General features: G+C 26.3%; 1 protein-coding gene across 1 annotated transcript in view; it reads right to left on the bottom strand.

Annotated features, from left to right (window-relative positions):
* The window catches only part of LOC126895583 (rap guanine nucleotide exchange factor 4), a 93,670-nt gene that overhangs the window by 5,633 nt on the left and 64,671 nt on the right, over window positions 1–23,366 (bottom strand). The window contains exons 4-11 of the mRNA XM_050667607.1: window positions 15,682–15,819; window positions 5,643–5,694; window positions 3,994–4,103; window positions 1,150–1,393; window positions 853–1,036; window positions 647–792; window positions 263–407; window positions 3–161 (exon numbers count right to left, since the gene is read on the bottom strand). Of these exons, the coding sequence (XP_050523564.1) occupies window positions 3–161; window positions 263–407; window positions 647–792; window positions 853–1,036; window positions 1,150–1,393; window positions 3,994–4,103; window positions 5,643–5,694; window positions 15,682–15,819 (1,178 nt within the window). The remainder of the gene's footprint in view (window positions 1–2; window positions 162–262; window positions 408–646; window positions 793–852; window positions 1,037–1,149; window positions 1,394–3,993; window positions 4,104–5,642; window positions 5,695–15,681; window positions 15,820–23,366) is intronic.

Raw genomic sequence — 23,366 nt, 5'->3', positions numbered from 1 at the left:
ACTTGTGCAATCTAGGTGATTTTTCTAGTATCAAAACATCGTTGCCAAGTTCTTTTAGTCTAATGGTGTTGGCTTCAACGTCTCTTAAAATTTTATTATAGTTGTCTTTGTCTACTCGTAGCAAGTGTGTATTGTCCTCTTTGACAGTTATTGTGGCCGACCTGAATAAAATGTTAATAATAAAAAATTTTTCATAATATTATGCACTGTTTGACTGAAACGACATTCAATATATTTATAAGTACTGAAATTTAGGTAATACCTGGGAACGTTGTGTATTATGGCTAATCCTCCAAAGTCTTCACCTTCGTATAGTGTTTCCACTGTCCCTTTGGAGTACGTTTCTACGCTAACTGCGCCTTGCATGATTACGTACCAAGCTTTTCCTTCGTCTCCTTGGCGGAATACTGTAAAAAATAGTGAAAAACTGTTTTATTATAGAGCGCATTGAATAATTTCCAACAGAAATGGATTGATGTTTTCGCGTTTACGGTTTGTTGGATACTCATTGATTATCAACGGCGAAATTTCCAATGTGCGTCGTGTTTCCAGACGAGTAATTTTCCACCGGAAAGATTAATGTAAAATATTCGACTAGACCCCACTCCCTTTAATGTTTTATTCAAATAAAGGGTTTTTAACTTACATACATCACCGGCCCTAGGATGTGACTCAAAGACTACTACAGAAGCCAGTTCACGTCTTACAGACGTAGGAAGATGAATTAGTGCTCGATGTGAACATAGTTCTTCGTAGATAAGTTCCAAGTCTTCGGGAGATCTGTCTGAGCTTCTATAAAAACATTTTTCAATTAATATGTGAAAAGTTTGTGTAAATATCAATGTTATTTACGGTGATCGCAGAACCATACGGAGATAAGCATCTGGACCTCGTTGTATTAATTCTTGTAAAGCCTCTTCAAGGTGTTCCTCCGCTTCAGCAACATCTTGTATATTGGGTGTATTCAATGCACCCTCTCTGTCTTGCCAAAAATTGTAGAATAAACATTTATCCTTGAAAGGATGTTCTCCTGTAGCTTTTTAAAACATTTTATTATCTGATTAGAATATATTTTTTAACTAATGAATTTTTAAAACAAATGTGTGACACTAAATTAGAATAAGTACTTAAGATTGAAAATTTACTTACCATGGAATATGACACCTTCCTCGAGTAATGCCTGCCACATCCCTACAACATCGTGTCTACTAAAGGAATCGTGGTCGGTAGACACAAGATTCATTAACCAGTCTATTAGTTCACTACCGGAAGCACACCTCCGAACGACAGATCTTCCGCCACCAGTCTTCCTGTCACGGAGAATGGTATTTTGGTCACTGAGTAATAATGTACGCATCACCCAACCTGCCCTAGCCATCGACATGCTGGGATTCTGCCCAAAACACAACAGTTTTCATATTAATATATGTTTATAGTAATTGTGTGATAGTCTCATGACTGTAGTGTCGGCAATTGTAACCAAAACTAAAAATTAGTCACCGTTATGTGCATTTATCGTTAACACGCTGTCATGAACTCATAGAGAAATCTTATCTGTTGGCATTATACAACACATAATGAAGTACCCCTTCCTACAAATTAATTTTTACATTTATAGTTTTAACTTAACGTTCTATATTATTGAGTATATATATTCAACAATAATTTTAGCATTTAAAAAATTTAATTTTTTTTATGAAATGGCCTTAAAAATTATTATAGATCTTTTAATTAAATAGTTATCATATTGAAAGAGAAATTGATATAAAAAATACAATTACGTATTGAGAACATACATATTTATTCCAAAAATTATCATTCTAATAAAAGTAAATATATCTACGATGTAGTAGGTCATGACCTACTACATCAAACATTTTTTTTAATCCATTCAAAATAAGCTTTGAAAAGAAATAACTAATATATAGTTTCACTTTTTTTAAGCTGAAATGTAATAAAAAAAATAAGTAGAATCAATATTATAGTATTTCTTTTACATTTTTTCAGACTGAATGTCATTTAATATTTTTCAAATATAGTCTTTCAATTACAATAAACGAAAACGCAAAACAAATACACTGAAGTTGTTATTTGATAATAATAATTTTATTTAAAAGAAAATGATAGCATTTTATTTATCGTATATATTTTTGTTTGAAAGGAACGAAGTCAATTTTCCTATCACTTAGCAAATATAAGTATCACTTCTCTCAAAATAAATACAAAAAATAAGTAATCATAGTTATACAAATAGTTTATTAATTCAAAATACTATAATACCGTTAAAAAAATAGTTTTTAGTTAACTATTACTAACCTAGTAAAAATTATATTTCGTATAACTTACTGAAAATTTGTTTTATTGAATTATTAATTATTTTAATACATTTCAAATAAAGAAATATTATCAACAACTAGGATGGGAAATCCAAAACATGTTTCTGTTATTATGTATTTTGTACTGTTAAATTATATTTATAAAAGAAATTGATCGGGTTTCTTAACTATTATTATTCATGTTTTAGTGGACGGTTCTAGACGTCGACAAAAAAAAAAAAAGAGTCACAGTAAATTAATTTAAACTTTGTGATATTTTAATAGATATAATAGAAAAGATTTTTTCTATTTAGTCGTTGAAATAAATTTAAAGATAATCTCTCTATAAGAAAATAATAAACAGAAAAAATTTAACCATACAAATTAATCGTATCTTTTATTTTATACAGCGTCTTAATATAAACTTACAATATTTTTATTTACTTTAAGTCGATCAGTATAAGAAAGGCCAAGTTCTTAAAAGCTATCATCATTAATTGGTCGTATACTGTATATATTTATATAGATACATAAAAAAAAATCCCTTTTATTTCATATTACGTTTTTGCGATATTCATGAGCTTTTGCATCTCATATTCCATTTTCGTTTCGTTTAACCATAAGTCGATAAACTCGATTGTATATTATTCACCCCAAAATGTTCAAATGGATATTTTATTCTTCAGACTATTAAATATTTTGCATGTTTAGTTAAATTTTACATAATTGTAAAACATTTTTTTGCTAGAAATATTAAGCACTATGTATACTAACGTTTTTGTTGAACAATAAAATCTATATTACTATATTAAGTTTTCCTAAAATTAATTTTGTGGGCCTTTAAGCTATATTTTCGAAATCTAATGAAACTCATGAATCATTTGATGAAATTATTTCATTTTATCAGTTGATAAGTTCTTGGAATATAAATTACAATTTTTTTTTTAAGAAATCATTCTTACATCAGATCATTAATGCAATAGAATTTTTATCGATATAATATTTTATTTGTTTTTCATAATAAATCAAAATCCAAAGTGTTGTTTAAAAAAGCAGTCAAAACTAAAATTATAAACCATTATTTATTATGATATGACACGTGATGAGAATTAAGTAATAAATGATCTTGTGGTATGATCTAAAACAAAAAGAGTTTTTAATGACTTTTTTTAAAGCACAAATCTTTTATATTGTTTGTTGAAAAAATGTTATGTTAAATAATAAATTTATGGATGTTAATGAATTTAAGACACCTCTATTACAAGAACGGGTTCACCTTCGAATAATTTAAAATATAAATACTTAATTTTTCTTTTCCTTTGATTAATTCAATCAATTATTTTTTTGAGTACAAATTATTATGATATTCTATAAGTAAACATTAAAAAATAAGGTGCAAAAAAAACAAAACTTTCGGATGAAAATAAATACATTTAAATCATATGTTTAAAACTATCTTTTATTTTTGCTTCAGTTATAAAATAAACTCGAAAAATGTCTACGATTTCTATAAAAGCAGTTTAATTAGTACCGAACAAACTCGAAGTGTGAAAGTTACATTTTCACATAAGTTAAAGACAAAATCCAAATGAATATAATAAAATAGACTCGGAAGAAAGGGAAAATATGGTTTTAAGTAATAGTATGTAGGAATTTGAGTAAATCCTTTTTAACTTACCTCTGTTATTATTTCAGCCGGATCCGGATTATCGGGAGTAAGCGTTCTTCGAACTTGGTTCATTACCGGCGGAGGAGATTGACACTTGGTTAAATTTCCACCAGCTATTCCTGGAAAAAAATATTTCAAAAGATATTATAGTTAGTCAGTGATCAAAGAAAATGCTTATGTAAGCAAAAACAAAATGAAAATCGTTGAGTAATATTTTCATTTGTTAGCCGAACGGATTATACGCAAATAATTAAAATTACCAACAGCGGAAAGGTAATTCGATTGAATAGAATATCGTTTTTTTTTTTTACTTAATTTTATAAAATACGTATCGCAATAACTATTTTATGAAGAAAGCCGTTTTTCATCAAATGAATTTGTTCAAAACTAATCGGACCACGTCTCGACGAAATATTATTAATTGTTATTTTTTTTAAATCGTATTTTCTTCGTTATTAATGTAAAAACGTTTTTATTTTTAATCAAATTAGATTTTTTACCTCGAATAAACTTGCGGCTGTTTTATAAATTAAAATATCTTTGTTCTTTCATTTATTTTTATGTTATATTGTACAAAAATGTAAACCAAAGAGATAAAAAATGTATGTGCATAAATAGATTTTTAGTGAAACATCATCGTGAGCAGTATTTGCTTTAAAGCCTTCGGGAACAGCCTCGTCCACGTCGAAGAGAAGTGGGATTAACAAAACTGTCATGAAATTAAGGGATAATGCTGTGGATTCTTCTCCTCAACACAACAGTTCTGTCCCGCGGGGTATGTATTTACATAGGAACGATGCGTCGAGGTTTAGTCGAGTCTGACAACGATTGCAAATAATTTACAATTACTTTAAACAAGTTCACTTAAATTTAAATACTTTATATGACTGGTCTATACTCAGGTCGATTGCCTAGAGTAAAATAAATACAGCAAATAACTCGGGCACATTTTTTTCATATAAAATATTCCCATTTTGTGATGTATTGAAAAAATGTTTGCGATTGTTAATAATTTTTCATACGACGGTCAAATAAAAATATTACAACACATATTTTCTAACGTTGCTATTTTTAATTTATTTAGTGAAAATAAACTGCAATTTGACGGAATTATTAGCAATCGTGATGCCGGGGTTTGTTTGAATATTTCATAAAAATATATATCCTTGGTAAAATTGATAAAATAACTTATCTTTTAAATAATATCAAAGGATTCTTTTTTTGCTAATAAACAATGCAATGTAATAATAAAAACATCTAGAAATGATAAAACCTTTACATTTATTTAGTAAATGTATTTATTTAGAAGTTTCGTCAGTCGATCCGTGAAAAAAGTTCAATGTAAATATGAATTAATAGAATTATTCTTTCATTGAAAATCATATTTTAAATTATATTTGGATGGTTTTTGTGAGAAAGTGGTCAAGTAAAATTTGTTAATTTTAGGCTATTTCATTAAATATTTTCCTGCCTTCAGTATTGTTGTATTCATAGATAATATAGATATATTCTTATTGTGATTTGAATCTGAAAAGCCCTATTTACTACTTGTTTATTATGTAACTAATTTACATAATTTCCTGATTACATGTATATTCTAAAATCACTTTAACTCTTAATGTTAAAAAACTTGCTAGATTTTTAGCATAGTTACTCACCGTTTTTTAGTTTGTTACTGATGACCAACTCCTTCATCAAACTGGAATGTTTCTATAAACAACAGATATACGATTAACAATTGAATTTAAATACAATAGTCATAATTGTCGTATGGTTTACTTTACAGCCAATTAATTCCGGTTACTTTGAAAAATTAACTTTTCATATGAAATAAAATTAGTTTAATGTTATTCAATTTTGTTACATATAAATTTAAAAAAATTGTTGAAACTGTTTGAATATTTTGATATCAAACTTATTCAAAGTTAAAATATGGTGTAGGGGAAATTAAACTAATATAAATTTTATAATGTCATATTTTTTTTTATAAATATTTATATAAAAATAAATTTTTTATGATATTTTATTTTTTTGAATAATAGCAAAAAAGAACTTGTACACAAAGTTGACTGATAGTACTTGCTAACAAAATAGAGACATTCAGTATAACTGTTATTTATCAACTTAATATTAACTATAATAATAAGCAGGGAATGTTTCAAATAACACATCAAATATACTCGCGAAAAAGATTTCAAAAGTCAATTTATAAGTTTGACATTGATAAACGTTTTTTATTCTTTGATAGTGAAAAAATATAATGATGATTAAAATCATTCAAAGGTATATACGAACATGAAATACTTAATATTATTCTACGATATTATTTTTTACAATATGCTTTTCAAATAATATTAAAATCTTGCATTTTTAAGCTTATATATTTTAAATTGTAACTTTTTTCTACTTTAATTAAATAAAAATGAAGATAATTTTTTAATTTTCTTGGATTTTAACAAATAGTTTAAAATAATAGGAACGATTTCATTTTTTTGTACTTGTTTTAATAATATTTTATTGGCGCATTTGTTGAGTGAAAAAATGTAACAACTAAATGTTGTTACAAAAAATATTATAATTTAAGCATAAAAATATACGTTTTGTTACAATAATGGGTTAATGTTTTTTTGGTTTTTTTCATTTCTAAAGAAAACTTTTTATAGGTAAGTTTGAATTGGTTATTATTGTCATCCATTAAATCTTTAAACTTAAAGGGATACTTTAATCACAAAATAGATAACATTCTACATTAATTCTATTTTAAGATTTTAGGTCTAATCTATTCTGTGTTTTAATGCTATCCAATTAAAGGAATACTGAAGCCATAGTATATTTTGACTTTATTTCTACTAAGCACTCATAATCAGTTATTATTTTTAATGATTTCAAAAAAATAATAACAATAATTATAACATTTTTTCGTGTTATTTATTAGTCAGATATTAATAACAATAAATGTATTTCATAAAATAAAAATGTATACATGTATAAACGATATTTGATACCTCTCTAATAAACGTAACTTGTGTTTGGAGTCGATGAGTTCAATAATTATTTCGATACACTTATCGATTAAACTTTTGATGTTTAAAAATTAATAAATTTTAAAGTATATAAGGATAATAAAATAAAAATATTCAATATAAAAATAAAAGACCGGAAAAAAATAATATCATACTCATAAAGCTTTTAAATACTTAATTTGTCAAAAAATAACATTTAATATTTTAAAAGTCAATACATTAAATAGTTTTATAAGGCATAATGACCTTATATATTCAAATATTGACTCCAGTAATGATTTTTTTTTTATATTTATCTGGAAATATTTAATGAAGATGAATAAATTTTCTTCTTGTGAATTATTTATCGAGTTTATTTTGTGATATAAGCAATTCATAACAAACAAAATCTTATCTATACCAGTCAAGGTTGGAATATTATAGGATTTACAAATAATATTATTTTTCCAACAGCCAAGTAATAGATAACTTGTTCATTCATATGTTAATAGCTGTCATTCATAATACGATTAGGACAGATTACGATCCTCGTGATGTAAAAGCTAACTAGAAATATCTCAAGTTGAAACTAAATTAACTGATTCCTTTGTTTTGACATGCCGGTATGTACTCACTAAATGCTTCTGATTTATAATAAATATAAGTCGTTCCAAATATAATATTTGAAACGATATAATTCTCGAAATAATGTATACTTTATAGATTTAAGTTATATGAATAATTGATTATTTGTTGTCTTTGTGATTAAGTTTAATAAAAAACGTCCAATAAAGTATTAATTTTAAACAATTTTCTCCGATACAGGATTTAAAAAATCGAGAATTGTCATATTACATCAAGAAAAATAAATTTATTAATAGCAATTATCTTTGCCTGTTATTATGATTTTAAACAGCAGTGCTTTAGTGAGGGTATACAGTGTTTACACCCTATACTAACAATTTTTTTAATGAACGTATTGCCTAGAAAAATAATACTTATGTACTATTTATATTACGGTATACGCTGATTTGCTTATATATTATACAGTATCCTAAAATAAAAAAAAGATTTCTGCGAAAAAGAGCTCTGCTACTTCGGTGAAATGCCTGAGGGAAACACTGGAGCAGTAGATGTTTTATATTATTTGCGCTTCGTTGGTTTGATGATCTTTTTTATCATATAACAACGGTTAGAATGCATTTTTTAAACACCGTTGTAATCATTAATCATTTATACGTAGAGAAAAATTACATTCTAATTCCGTTTCGACGATTGAATACTTAGTGTCACAAGAATAAAACATTTACAAACTGATGATAAAATAATCGTGTTTCGGATGAAATTGTGACAATGCGGAAGTTTTATTTTTAACATGACTCACGAAAACAACAAGTTCTTTTATAATAAAAAAATATTCAAAAAAGTTCTTTCGGCAAGAAATATAAATTCGTTATTCTAAATTCTATCTTGTCAAAGCTATTTGAGGGTGACAGAACATTTCTATTAAACAAAAAGCAAATACGCCATAACTCTTTAAATATAGTGAATATCATATTAATTAAATATATTGATAAATATGTAATTATTCCTATATATTAAAAAGTGTTTTAATTTTTAAAAGATTTGATTATTTTTAAATTTGTATTTATCATTTTATAAGTAATGTAATTGAACCCGCGGGGTTCAACTTTAGTAGCATTTTAAGGTGAATGTCAAGAGAAATTCACTTAAAAATTTTGAAATTAACTTAAAATCTCATGAATATATCATTTTTTGCGTGTGTCGATTGTCTCTTACTTATTATTATTTTTTACTAGATTGTTAGGGGTATTCTTTTTATTGTCGGCAGATATTTTTTTAATAAGTGGTTGTATGCTGAAACTGAAGATTTTACCCAAGTTCACAAATTGGATTACTATAGAGAACAGTTTTGAGTAGAGTGTACACTTTTTTATTAGTAAAGTTTTTCCTTGGAAAATGGAAGGTAAAATGTGTTTAAAAATTTCAAGTTTTAAACGAAGGATATATCCTCAAAAACTTACTGTTTTTTACCAAACATAAGAATTTATTTACGCGTATGGGAAAGAATTGGCACAAGGGTAGGCAGTATAATCTAAAGCGAATAAAATCTTATTTAAAGACATACGGTAATATCGTCTCAGCTATTTACTCGGATTGGACAGTTGATTGTAAAGAAATTGCGAGTTAAAACCGAAGTCGCGTGGAATGTCATTTGAAATCGATGAAATAACAGTAATATTGTACACCGCGAGCGCAATCATTTGATACGTTTGCTGTTGTATAGACTCTCGATACAATGTATACATATTAAGTTTTCCTTTTCTTCTATGGTTTACAGTTTTCTTAATTCATCATCCATCACTACCGTTTATACCATATGCGGTTGTTCGGTAAGTAATTTTCGTGAAATGCAAGTAAAACTGATTCTCCGCTTGAATTATTCAACAACATCGTATGTGAAATGGTTGACGTATAAGTACTGTCCTATACGAGGCTATATCGATTCCATTTAGCGTTTCAAAGGCCGACTTAAAAATAATTTATTATCCTTTTCCGTTTCTAACCGGCAGGCAAACTTTTAAAAATTTATTATAATAATGTATTATATTGCGGGTCCGTAAGAAGAGGGTCGTGAAAAATGCAGCCACAGTCGGTTCGCCAGCGTTGGTGAATCAACGGACCGTTAGTATTATCACCAGGTCGACGTGTGATTTATAATAGGCCCAAAGTTATTGAAATATTGCGCAGTGACGACAATAAATTTTGTTATTACTATTTTTATCTTCAGTGAAATCTATTGACAACTGAAAATAACAATATATCTATATGCACAAAAATGATTACATTTCTGTGCTTTGCGTTCCATTAATTTATATTATTTTTCAATATATTTACCTACAAACTGAGCCATTAGTAATTTTAACCGACTGCTTTAGACTGTTTTGACAAAAAAAAAAAATACTACATGGAATTCTGTAATTTTTTATCAAGCGTAATAAATACTAATATAATATTTTTCATCTCACAAAATATGAAGTTTTCTTAATATATTGAAAATATTTATATTGTTATATATTGAACGTAAATAACATATACACTTTACTGTACATTTTAATCGAATGAAAATAATATATATATATATATTTTTTTTTGATGTTTTCATTTGTTGTATTATATTAATATTTAATATTATTGTTTATTTAAATGTTGTGTTTTGTTAATAGAGTGGAATTTTATCATGCTATAAAAATTATAAAAGAATATTTGATTGTTAAAAAAAATGTTTATTTTATATTATTTTTAATGGAAAATAATTTGTTTATTGCCACGTGATATTTATATGGAATTAAAATAGATTTGAGAAATATTTGGGAGATTTTGAAAAAGAAACTGATGTATTGGCAAATAATTCTTGTCGTAAATACTGTCATTGGTAATAGTATTTTTCATTATATTTGTGAAACAGTTAGATTTTGAAATTTCAATCAAACGCAGTATCTATTTAATTTCAATTCAACTGTTTCGACGTTTCTGATTGTATTGACAATTCCTTCTGGAATACTTGCCACAAGATACCATCAAAATAAACGTTAGACGCAAACGGGCAATAATTAGTTTGTCATACCGAAAATAAAATGAGCAATTGGGTAGCAGCAAATATTGTATAGGCAAACACATGGCCTGTCATTGCTTCATACGATTGCAATAGCAGTTAGAAATTCGGACATGGTAATTAACCATTTTATTATGTAATTTAGTTTCGAATCGCAATTAGCCACGACATCAACAGTACGGTAATCTTCGTTTTACAAGTAGCTGTCCTGTTAGTTGGTGTTGTGATTTAATATTTTGTGTTAACTTATTATAATAATTTGTTTGCGTTTTGGTCGACACAATTTATATTCACTCCAAGTTTTAGCTTCCTTTCTGAACAAATAAGGTGTAATCGAAAAACGGACCGTTAGTAGTACTGACAATAACATAAAATGTAAAAAAATCAACAAGTAAATATTATTCACTTTAAATAGCAACACAATTCTTTCCTTTTGACGTGAAAATAAATATTAGCTAATATTGAAAAATAGCGATGCTATAATTTTACCGAAATAAAAATGGTAATTGAAACTTGATGAGAACGTTTCATGATTCGAGAAAAAATGTTTCTAAAAAAAAATAATACACTTCATATTAATCCATGTCAGAAATAAAATTTGCTATTGTGTGAGTTACCTTCAACAAAAACGAGTAAAACCGTTTAAACATTATAGAAGGTGAACATTTAATTTTAATTAACTACGAAGAATGTTTTTCATAACGTTTTTCAACAAGATTTCAATTTTCAAATGTGTGCTGATATTTTAATTTATTTTATTTAGAAATAAGACTTTTCCTTTCGAATGACAAAAAATTATCCAAAGGAGAGATCAATAATGAAATCAATAGCTTATCAAAATAAATTGGATTGCTATAAAACGAGAAATACCTATAAGTATTATTTATACAGGGTGTTCAGTATACAGTATTGTTCTCATTGTTACAAACAATGAGAACAATAGAAACCCGTTTCCTGACTTACTGAACACCCTGTATAATTGATAACCATAAATACAAACAAAGAAAATGTAATTAACGAACTGCCGTGTGTTTCCATCGTTCTGTTAATAATCTCGTATGAATTAATGATAATAAATATCAGAGGAAAACACCATTTTGGAAATTAAGACTTAGATAAAACAAATGAGCTATTTGATTTTATTATTTATATGACCGAAAGATTTTTATTACCTGATTCCTGAAAACCGATATTTATTTTTGCTGTTATAAATTAGTGAAGGGTTAAAAAATAAGTAAATATAAGTGTAGTTAGTTAATTTAGGGTTTTTTATTTATTAAAAATGTTGCTTAGTAAAATTTATATTAGGGGTTCATCTTGCAATTTATTTTATCCAATATTCATTTATTTTTATTTAAAATAATATACACCAAATGGCATATTACATTAGTATGTGTTAATAAACAATAATAATATAATAGGAGATATAAATATGCTAAAATATAAAATAAATATATAATATGACAAATGATAACATAGTATTGAATATGGTAAAGACGAACAGTTAGTAAAGTCATTTGATGGGATATTAAAAGTTTGCTGCTGGTACGTATAGTAATGGTCTGGTTTAGGTAGTTCAAGTTGAAAAACAGTAAATAATAAAATTCTATTTTGAACACGTTCAAAGCGCAGCTGGTCATTAACAAAAAATGGGTCCCTGATAATTACATCATATTTAAATAAAGAGCGAACAAAGCAAAAATAATGGGAAAGGCACGCATTTTATGAATTTAAAGAACTTGATATTTTGTTTTATAAAACCAAAGACTTTTTATGCGCTACCAACAGTTATGTCGATAAAAATAAAATAAGGAGGAGTATGAGACAATGAGATAGTCAATTAAAAAATAACAATTAGGAATAGGTATGTGAGGTTTAGAAAAAGAAATAGCATTACACTTTGAAAGATTAAGGGAGAGATAAAGACTTAAGACTGGGTACCCAATTATAGAATACATTCATCTTAAAGGAGAAGACAGTTAGAAATAAACTTGATATTCAGAAATATTTTCATGTCATCAACTTATAAGATAAAACGAGTCTTCTGAAGGTGGTGGTTACTAATAGAGTTAATAAAAATAGAGAATAAGAGAGGTTTCAGGTGACCACCTTGAGACACACCAGATGTAACGTAATATAAGTCAGAAGATATATTATTCAACTTAACGAATTGCTGCCTACCTATAAGATATGATTGAAGCCATGATATAAATGAATCACCAATACCAATTGAATTTAGAGCATTAATAAATAGATATGATCCACAAAATCAAAAACTTAAGAAAAATCAGTAAATATAACATCTACTTGTGAATATTATGATTAGACGTAAATGATTTAGATTGATTAGCTTATAGACTACTGACACAAAACTTTTAAAAATATGATGAAGATAGATATAGATGTAGAGGCCTGTAACAAAAGAAGGATTTCTAACTTGAGGATACGTATTACAAAACAAATTTTCCATAGAGAAGAGAAGGTACTTTTATCTAAATGCTTTCTGAAAAGAAGATATAAAGACAAAAATTAAGAAAAACGAAAATTATAAAGAAGTCTTGCAAAGATACTATTATGTCGGATTGAGAAAACGTTTTTTAATCATTCAAGGGTCTCAAGGATATCATTAGGAGTAAAAAGACAATTAGAAGGTAGAGAGTATACATGGCTATAGTTGCCACTAAGTGAAGTAACAGTACTTATTGGACATATAAAAGTAGAAGAAAAATACATATGAATAATTCCAAGTTTAGAGTCTAGTGTATTAAGTAATAGTGAAGTTTCCGTGATGATTATTGCATCATAAAAAGAAAATAAACAAACATTTGCTCTGACAGAATCCAGCTTAATTCTTAAACCACGTACATTTTAGTAAAAAATGTTTGTCACCTGCAGATGGACTAGGCTTACAGTGTGCAAGGTTTCTAACATGAGTGTGAGTATTAGTAAAAAAAAAAAAAATGTACAGTACTATGTACAGTAGAAATTGAGTGCTTACAAAGATAACACGAATTAAATACTAATGTGTGACAGCAGCTTTGGTCAACGAAATAAGTTGCGTTTTTGGTAAAATTTAGTTTTTTGGCTGATTAACATTATAAAGAGCATTGTTGGAAGGCGAATTAGTTTTGAAAATTAATGGGACACTAACACGATATCAAACAGCAATAATGAGTTCCCCGTTCATTTCCTAATTTTGAGGTCAACGTACATTTTCTTAATGAAATCTCGCTCAGACTATGTACAGTCATGAGAAATAGATATGGATTCACCACTAAAATCAATAGGAAACTTGGAACCATTAAAAGTGGTTATAAACTCGTTAGCCTGTTCTCTGATAGGAAAAATTAGTTTTAAAAGCAATGGCTTATTACCATTAGGTCGTCTTAGCCGTAATAGTTTGAGCCCATAGGGAGAGGAATAGTCATAATATGATTTTTTCAATGGTAAATTTTAATTACAATAAATTTTGTTTTATTTTAAAAAACCAAAACACAGTGATTTACTTAAAATATAGTGAAATAACACATTTAGTTGCACGTTAAATCATAAGAACGAATTGTATTCATTAAAATTCTTTGCAATGACTCAAATAGCATGGACAAATCTCTTACTTTGAAATACGCTTACAAATAAATAATTAACACCAACGAGCTGAGAAAAGGTCTTAAGCCTTTTACTGTTACGCGATAATACTTTATAATTCTTTTAAGCTGCTATTCAGTTTTTAAATAAAACAATTTCCATTCATTTGATATGTACTCATCGTGTAAATACTTCCAAACTTTAATAGTCATCAAAATTAAAAATCCCATTTCATTAATATTGTACATCGTTCACTATTATTACCGTCGAAATTCTTCTTACATGTTATATTTTAATAATTAATATTTTTATAACGTTAAATTTAAATTAAATTTAAATGAATATAAATAATTTTTCATCTCGAATAGAGTTACTAAATATTGGTTAAATGAGCATTAAAATTATCGAGAAATATCTATATAGCTTTGTCAGATGATATATTATTAAATATTTGCAGATCTAAAAAAATCTTATAATAATAAACTAATTTTTCAATGAATAAACTTATGAAAATTTATGGGTAAGAAAATCAGAATAACGTGAAGATATTTTTTTTTATATTAAGTAGCTTATTCTACGAATGCTAAAACCATGAAAAAATATTAATTCTTGGAATGAAAACAGTATAGAATTTTTAATATATTTTCTGTTGAAACTGATATTAAATTTCAATAGAGATCATATTTTTAAGATAAATATTGTTATTTAAGTAATATAAATCATGAAATAAATATTTGAGTCATTGAAAATTTACTTACATCATATTCGAAACATATTTATAAATTTTGTAATACTCGTAGATAATAAAACAAATATTTTGGATGGCCTTTGTGTTCTTTTTATCCTATTCCAAAGTTTAAGTTTTTGATTTGATTTAATAATAGATGGTGAAGTATCTGTTTTTCATTAAATAAATATTAGGACAAAAGCCTACACAAATAAATTGGAGCGTAAAGAAATAAATATTATCTTTCATCGAGTCATAAAAGAGTTTGAAAGTAACGCGTATGGAAACCTATCGATTATTTTTAGAAATATTTCATTATATATGTATATACATATGGTTTAACGTTAGAGAAAGAAATTTTATTGGAAAGGTCAAACATCATTCGAGTAGAAAACATTTTTTACTCTTTATAAGCAGAAAAAATAGAAGAATAGCATTGTTCCGATAAATTACAATAATAAAGTATACACTCGCTTGGTCTGCAAAATTTTTGAATTACAAAAATATAAGAATTTTTATGGCATTATTTTTATTGATTTACTAAAATATGATTTTATAAGAAAATACGGTGTAAATAAACAACGACATAGTTGTAGTAAAATTGCCTATCTGAAGCGCCGGTTCAGAAACACATCGTTGGATGAATTTCCTCGGAAAATTATTTTTATAAAGGCTCGTGTTCTTCCAGCAAGAGAATGCATAAAATTTATATTGCGATAATGAATTATTTAGTTAGGAACACTTACATCCCAAATTTTTTTGAAATCATTTTGTTGTATCCTTAATAATTCGCAAGTAGTCTTTGTGCACACTGTCATATCCCGTGGCATGTCGTGCACTATCGATTCACCAAAAGTAGCACCGACGTCCAAAACTACAATAGCCTGTGAACAAAGGGAAAAAAACAAATTAAATATTTACTAATGCATTTTTAGAACAACGGCAAAATGTAAGTAACATTTTTAGTAACTAAAATTACACTTTTTATTCAATATACGAACAATATGTAAATATCAAACATTATATCCATTACAATGCAATTTAAAGTTATACATGTATGCCGTATTGCTTTTTTTTAAACTATAAATCACAAAAATTGTTTTCTACATTATAATGCACATAACACGAGTGCGGTTGAAGTCTTGTTTTTTGTATTCACAGTTAATAAATTAATTTTATTTGAAATCATATGTTTTTAATGCGATGTTTTAATTAAGATAAAATGACTTTTCATATTTTCAAGTAAATACAGTAATTTAATTTTATTGTTTCCGTTTTAGCGCCAAATTTATAATAAACATAAGTTTTATAATTAGTTAAGCTTTTGTACATAGCTCGAAAATTAATTTTTACTTAAATTACTACTGTAAATTAAACGTTTGACGATAATTTGAAAACTATTATTAAAATAATTGACGGGTACTTAATAGTTTTACTATAATTAATTGTCAATAATGATAATATTTAAAATAATGTATATTTGATTTTAAATTAAATTTACTGAATATATTAAAATGAATAAAATAATTAATGGTTGATAACAAAACTTTTAAAATAAAATAACCGTATAAAATATCGGCAATTGAAGTAATGCTTTAAATTTTATTTCAAAGTCGTATTTTTTTTTTTTACTCGGAATAGTTAATTTTATTCATTAAAAGCAAAAATAATATAAGGGTAACCAGCAGTAAAATTAACCAGTATGAATTTTAAAAGGGTACTATTAGTTGGTTTGCTTTTTGCAAACTTTGATAGTCAGTGTAAATAGGAACAATTCGCCTACGGGTAAATATACGGTAAGTTTGATTAATTTGAACTAGACGCATGTTAAATATTTTGTTATGAACTAACGTTTTCCCTTGAATTGTAAGATAAAAAAAACGTACGTTCTTTAGATTTTCTTACGGTCGACCTCTCTTCAATAAATAATCTGATATAAAATGTGTATTTTTTAGTAAGGAGACACGTTCATAGTTTATAACTCTCAACCCTTTTCGTGTTCTATTATTGTACGGGCGATTAAGTTGTCACGATTGCGCTGGTAGAAAAATTTTAAACGAAACAACACACAGTGTTATTTTGTTTGCTAGAAGTGGTTTTGTTTCCGTCTAGTGTTATGTATTCTTGGGTTTGTTGCTAAAACGAGCGGCAAATTCCGTTTGGCACATGGAAAGCATTCTTTGTAGAAAAATAAATGAATTACATAGCATAGGACAGTGAAAGCAGAAAAATCGCCAGCGGCCCTCCTTTAGACACTACTAACTGCGTACGGGCAACTCTTTGAATACTAAATGTTATTATTTGAAAACCGCTGAAAACAAACTCATGTGCGCTACGTGTGTGTGCCCACTTAATTTGTTGTGAGGGTAAAATGAAAAGGGGGTGACGACGCAACTTAACCGTATGGTATTATATTATTCAATGCCATGTAAAATAATTAATTTAATGACACGATTATATGACGGTACGTCAGTGCGGTTATCGCGTTTAATTCATTTTGTCGTATAATTATTTGTGCTTTGTTTAAAACGCCACCTCAGTGAGGTATATTATTATGAATGCATACACACTACACGTACAATTTACTGTTCTTATTTAGTTTCATAGGACTGCCCTTTTAAGTATCTCCGAGCTATATCATCCGTAAACACAACGAGCTATCCTTTGAAACAACCGCATGTCGGTGTGAGCTAACCAAACAAAGTTGAGGTACATTAAAACACATACGAGTAGTTAAACTGGAATTGCTATTGTTTTATGTTATTATTACCACATTGGACTAATGATCCGAAATTCTAGTAATTCCACCAATACATTAGCTGAATTACAAAATATGTCGTAGTCATTGATTCATAAAAATATTTTCAAAAACATATGCTCAAACTATAGTAATGAAATTAAACGTCAGACACAGTGCTTATGATTTATCGTTGATAACAGTTTTTAACAGCTGTCACGACTAATGCTTTATAAAAGTTATAAAAGCATACAACTCAATTGATTATCCAATGTTTGGTGCCCTATTTATTTTATTCATACAGAACATTCTGTTCCCTTACTAAATACTTTGCTGGAAAATAAATCCATAAAAAAAAAATTAATGCGTTTTTATTACAAAAAAAGCTAATGGAAAAAATCTTTTTTCATTTTTTGGGTTTTACATGAGCTTACAAAGGTTGAGAAAGTCAGTAAAAGCTCCCTCAGCAATAATGAAGATGCGTCAGGTGGACAGCCGGTGTAATAATCCTGTCAAATCATAAGGTAGAGCCGACCTCAAATAGTTGGGATTGAATATAAGTAGATGATAATGGCGACATACGTTTACAAAAGTATAACCAAGCTACCGATCAAGTTTCAATTTTTTACCTACAGTTTTGCAGTAACGCCAAGATACTACACATTATAAATAACTCTATTGTGTTTACTGACAACATAACGCTAAATTTGCCTCTTTTTATAAACTTCTAAAAGCAAATGCATGTTAGTAAAATTATGGATTACTCCTTGAGCGTTCATTTTTATGATTTATACATCAAATAAATGTTTTCTTCACTATTAACATTACCATCGCATTAACCGATTATATTTTCCGATTTCCTACATTAATATCTTTTGTAGGGCACTCAAAAGAAAACCTTATATTTAGATTTATATATTAAACACATAAATATGGATATTTTTTTACGCTCTTCGCACTTACCCGAATGATGCCGATTCATTATTTTTATTGCAAGTAAGTAAGTTTTAGGACACGTAAGTTGTAAATAATACTATTTAAAACAGTTTTTTTTTAATTATATCATAATCAATTTCCTTGAAAATTACCAAATAAATATTTTTATCCGATGCTTAATTAAATAATAAACTACCTATTTAGGGACATCAACATTTTGAACGCATATTTTTTTAAATGTGACCTTTATTTTCAAATAAATAAACCTTTTGATTTGTTCAAAAATTTCAAGTTAAAATGAAATAAACATCAATGAAGCGTAATAAATTGTCTACTATCTACATACTTTTCAATTCAGAAATATTCAGAATAAATGTGTCGAATGGATTTTGCTGGATTTGTAAAAACTAGGAGCATTGAATAGAATAGACAACAAACACCTTAGCTACACTCAGTGAATCAAACCGTTCAAGAGATAGGCGAATATACAATGGAACATTTATAACCTGTGACTGTTTTTCATATTGAACAAATCTTTATAGAATACTCCGATTTCGTTCATAGCGACAGAAAATTGTTGATTAATTCAATGTCAACTGAAAAAACTACCCTACCCCTACTAAATGTATAAGTACTAATAATTTATAATGGAACCTGATCATCAACACCGGTTATTATCGATTGTATCTTAGAACTCTGCGTTTGTCGCACTCTTTTCGCCCACAAATAAAAAATATAATAACTTAAACTAATAATACGTAATTGGTATAGATCAGACAATTTTAATTTACACCGTTCTCTATTTAATAATAAAAAAAAATCATAGGTTCCCATTTAACTATCGAAACCTACCTTTAAAATCTACCCTATGATATAATTTTTTCTTACAATAAACTTGATATTTATTATGATTAATAAAATTAAATCGAATTTTACTTTATGTATTTTTATGAAAAAAATCATTGTTTAACNATTATGATTAATAAAATTAAATCGAATTTTACTTTATGTATTTTTATGAAAAAAGAGAGGATAGTATTTTTTTATAAATCACACAATATATCAACTAAAAATTAAAAAAACATTTTTTTTCATATTTTTAAAATTTTTAAATTATTTGAAGAAAAAAAGGAGGGTAGTATTATTAATAATACATATTGTATATCCTAAAAATAATGATTTTTAATAGTAGATTTTTCGTTTTGTTATTAAATAAATAAACTGCACGCACTGTAATCGTGACATTTTTGTTTATTTTAAAATTAGTAAGTATGAAAGAATATTAAACAGAAAATAAAAGTAAATATTTCATGATCCGTATGAATATAATACATGGTTCTAGTCAGGTTTAAAATGAACAAGTTCATTGTTAATAAAACAGTTTTATATCTTAACATACGAGATACCATTTATGTTATGTTAAAATCGTACGTGAATAAATTTCAGGTTGTGGATATACATTTTATATATTTACTGTTATGCATTAGGATGGATCATGAAAAAGATTGTAAAATGTTTACGGTTTTGTATAAAAATGATAAAACCAAAATTTTATGAAATACATAAATAGTGGTAAATTGAAAACCATTTCAAAAACCTAGTGCTGTATTTTGAATACTTAAAGTACTGATAAAAAATGATGACTCGTAATTTAATTTTGTTACTGCTTTTGTGTCAACGAATTTGATGGATTTAATTTAAAACATAATTCTATGTTATCCCACAAAATTTAAAATAGACAAATGTTGACATGGCTTTTAACAAATTTTGAATGATTAAATTATTTAGAATATGGCAATTTTTTATACAACTATTCGTTTTAGAACAGCTTATATACTATGATTAAAACAAATGCAAATAATTAATACATTTCTCCGTTAAGCACTTTATTAAAATAAAAATGAATTGAACACTTTTGCGTCTAACCAATTTTATAACACAAAATAATATTAAAGAAATAATTTACTTGAGATAAACTTCTCATATGTTTTATCTGAACATATACATATTTTGTTAGATTTCCCATCCTTAAACATTATTAGTAAACAATATATGGCGTATTAAAATCCTTTTTTTTCACAAATAATATTAAAATTAAAAATAAATTATTTCTTCTATAATTAAACAACATTTTTCTTTATTTTCACTTATTTGAATTCCGGCTTGACATTAACTTTATTCTTAAAACAAGTGTACCACTTTTAAAAATAAACATAATTGAGAAACTTTTTTCAAGATTAATTTAAAGTTGAAACACTAAACTTTTATGTTCAATATATACTTTTAATTTAAGTAATTCAAATGAAAGGTTCATTTAAGGCAATTTTCTGTACTATTCCAAATGAAACTCAACTTATATAGTTACTCAGATAGTGTTATGAAAAAATGTACAAAATAAAATTATTCCAGTAACCAAGTTTTTATTATTTTATTTATCGTACAATATTTATATCAAGTTTATTTTTAGTTTGGAATATGAATTCGCAAAAAAACCATAGGTATGGTCATCATTTTTAATTAATTTTTTTTATTCAATCAATTAATATAACAAAATGTTTAATGATATTTAGTATGATTGATGAAAAACCATCAGTTTTATCATCCGAGTTGTTTACTATTGTTTTAACGGTAGACATATGGATGTAACAATTATAATGTAATTTAATATAAAAACAGCATATTTTAAAACGTCATCATAAGGCTTTGCAAAAACTCAGGTTAAGAATAAAAAAATAATAATATACAGACACACGGACAATCGAAATATCTAAAACATATGACAATGCTAAATTGGTGATCACTGACAATTTTTTAAATGCATTATGATAATGAGATTTGTAGAATGTTTTACAATTATTCAGCTGAACTAAGTGTAGTTTTATCCTTATTTTTTTATCTTGTGTTTTCTTTAATATTGGATTACTAATTTCAACTAAATGGAATCGGCTCCAACTCTGGTCTTGGTCCTTCCATAAAATTTGGTCTTCTCATAATTTAACCAGTTAATCGTATTACTTTCTATATCATTAATTTTTTCTTTTCGCACACATATTCATTACTATTTTAACTGCTACTGGCTATTTTAATCTTAAAATATATGTTTTATGGATCATTTAATACAATAATTTTTTTGTTTTTTTTTCTGCTATTGACAAAATGTCTATAAATGTAATACTTTGTATAGCAATCCACAATTATTAGAGTAAACTATAACATGTTTCATGGCATCTAAAATTCAAAATAACCTCTAAATAAACATTTTCCTCAAACATCATTAAAGAATCACAATTATAAAAATGTCAGAATACTTAAATGTTTACATTATAAAAATTTAGGTTAAGATAAAATATTTTATACAATATTAGGAAATCTGATTAACCTTCTTGAAAATTTTATATTATAAGCTACATAAAATTAATTATATAATTTAATGAGAAACTTTATAAAAGCCTCTAGCTAATTAATAGTTTAATTAAAATACTGGATGTTATATGAGAAATATTTGTATAATTATATATTTTTGTTATAATAACAGTAACCAGGATATTTTTTATTTGTTATTTTTATACGCGATATTCATTAAATCAATAAACTATATTTCATATCAAGTAAATTTTAAAAAATAATATTAATTTGGAAATGGAAACATTTCCTTTTTTTTTAATTACTTAATGGATTTTTGGTAAAATTATTGTTTTTCTTACAGTTGTAGACACATTACATTTAGAATATTTACACATTAAATTCTCCCAAATCCTAACATTATTTGCAAAATTATTTTTTTGTTTCTCCTGTAAGATTTTATTTTTTGGACATTTTCCAAATAACCCATTTATTTGTTGAATAATATTTTTTTCTCATTCTAAACTGAATAATAGGTATAGTGAAAAATTTAATAATAATAAAAAACTTATTTAACTTTATAATTGTTATGGTATGTTTCAATTTTTAAAAGAAAAAATATGTTATATTTATAACTGCCAATCTTTTAGAAGTATTCTGTTTTAAAAATATTTATAAAGAAAATAATTTTAGAAATAGAATTGTGAATTTGACAGAAATTTCTTACTATAAAATATTAACATCTGTAGATCATATGTATTTCATCTATCAGAAACAGAAGTTTGTAATAATTCAAAGACTAATAAAATAATGTACTTTGGTGTACAGTAAATATTTCAAAGTTTTTACAAGTTATATTATTTTAATGCATGTTTAAACTGAAAATACTTGTTTATAATACAAAGGGCGCGACATTGTTTTATTTTGATTCACAGCTGGGGATTTATAAAATAATTATTGATATTCGAGTTAGATGAAACAAAAGTAGTAATTTTATGTAAGAAAAACTTTTTCTCGCTAATGAGAGAAAACACTGACAAATAATTTCGACTTAATTTGGTATTTTTTTAAAATTATGAACATGACGGCTATTGTTTAACAATCTACGTTTTTAACTACAATAAAACTTTACTTCAACTAATGTGACTTGTAATTTTACCCACAGCTGCATCTGACTCGTAATTAGCTATAAATTTATGCATAATTTGCAATTAGACCTACTTATAAGGTACTTTAGTAGTTTAGTAGGTTGAATAACGATAAAAGGGAAAAAAATGAATATACTAAAAATAATCTCTTGGGTTTAAACTGAAAAGATCAATACTTATACACATTTATTTATACCATAGGTGTGGTGATCACATCGAATATGAACATTGAAATTAACTATACGTTATTACATGCTTTAATTACATA

This window comes from Daktulosphaira vitifoliae, unplaced genomic scaffold, assembly GCF_025091365.1.
Source record: "Daktulosphaira vitifoliae isolate Bord-2020 unplaced genomic scaffold, ASM2509136v1 Scaffold_1, whole genome shotgun sequence".
Lineage (NCBI taxonomy): Eukaryota > Metazoa > Arthropoda > Insecta > Hemiptera > Phylloxeridae > Daktulosphaira > Daktulosphaira vitifoliae.
The sequence above is the reverse complement of the archived record's forward strand: the minus strand, read 5'-3'. Positions and strand labels throughout refer to the sequence as shown.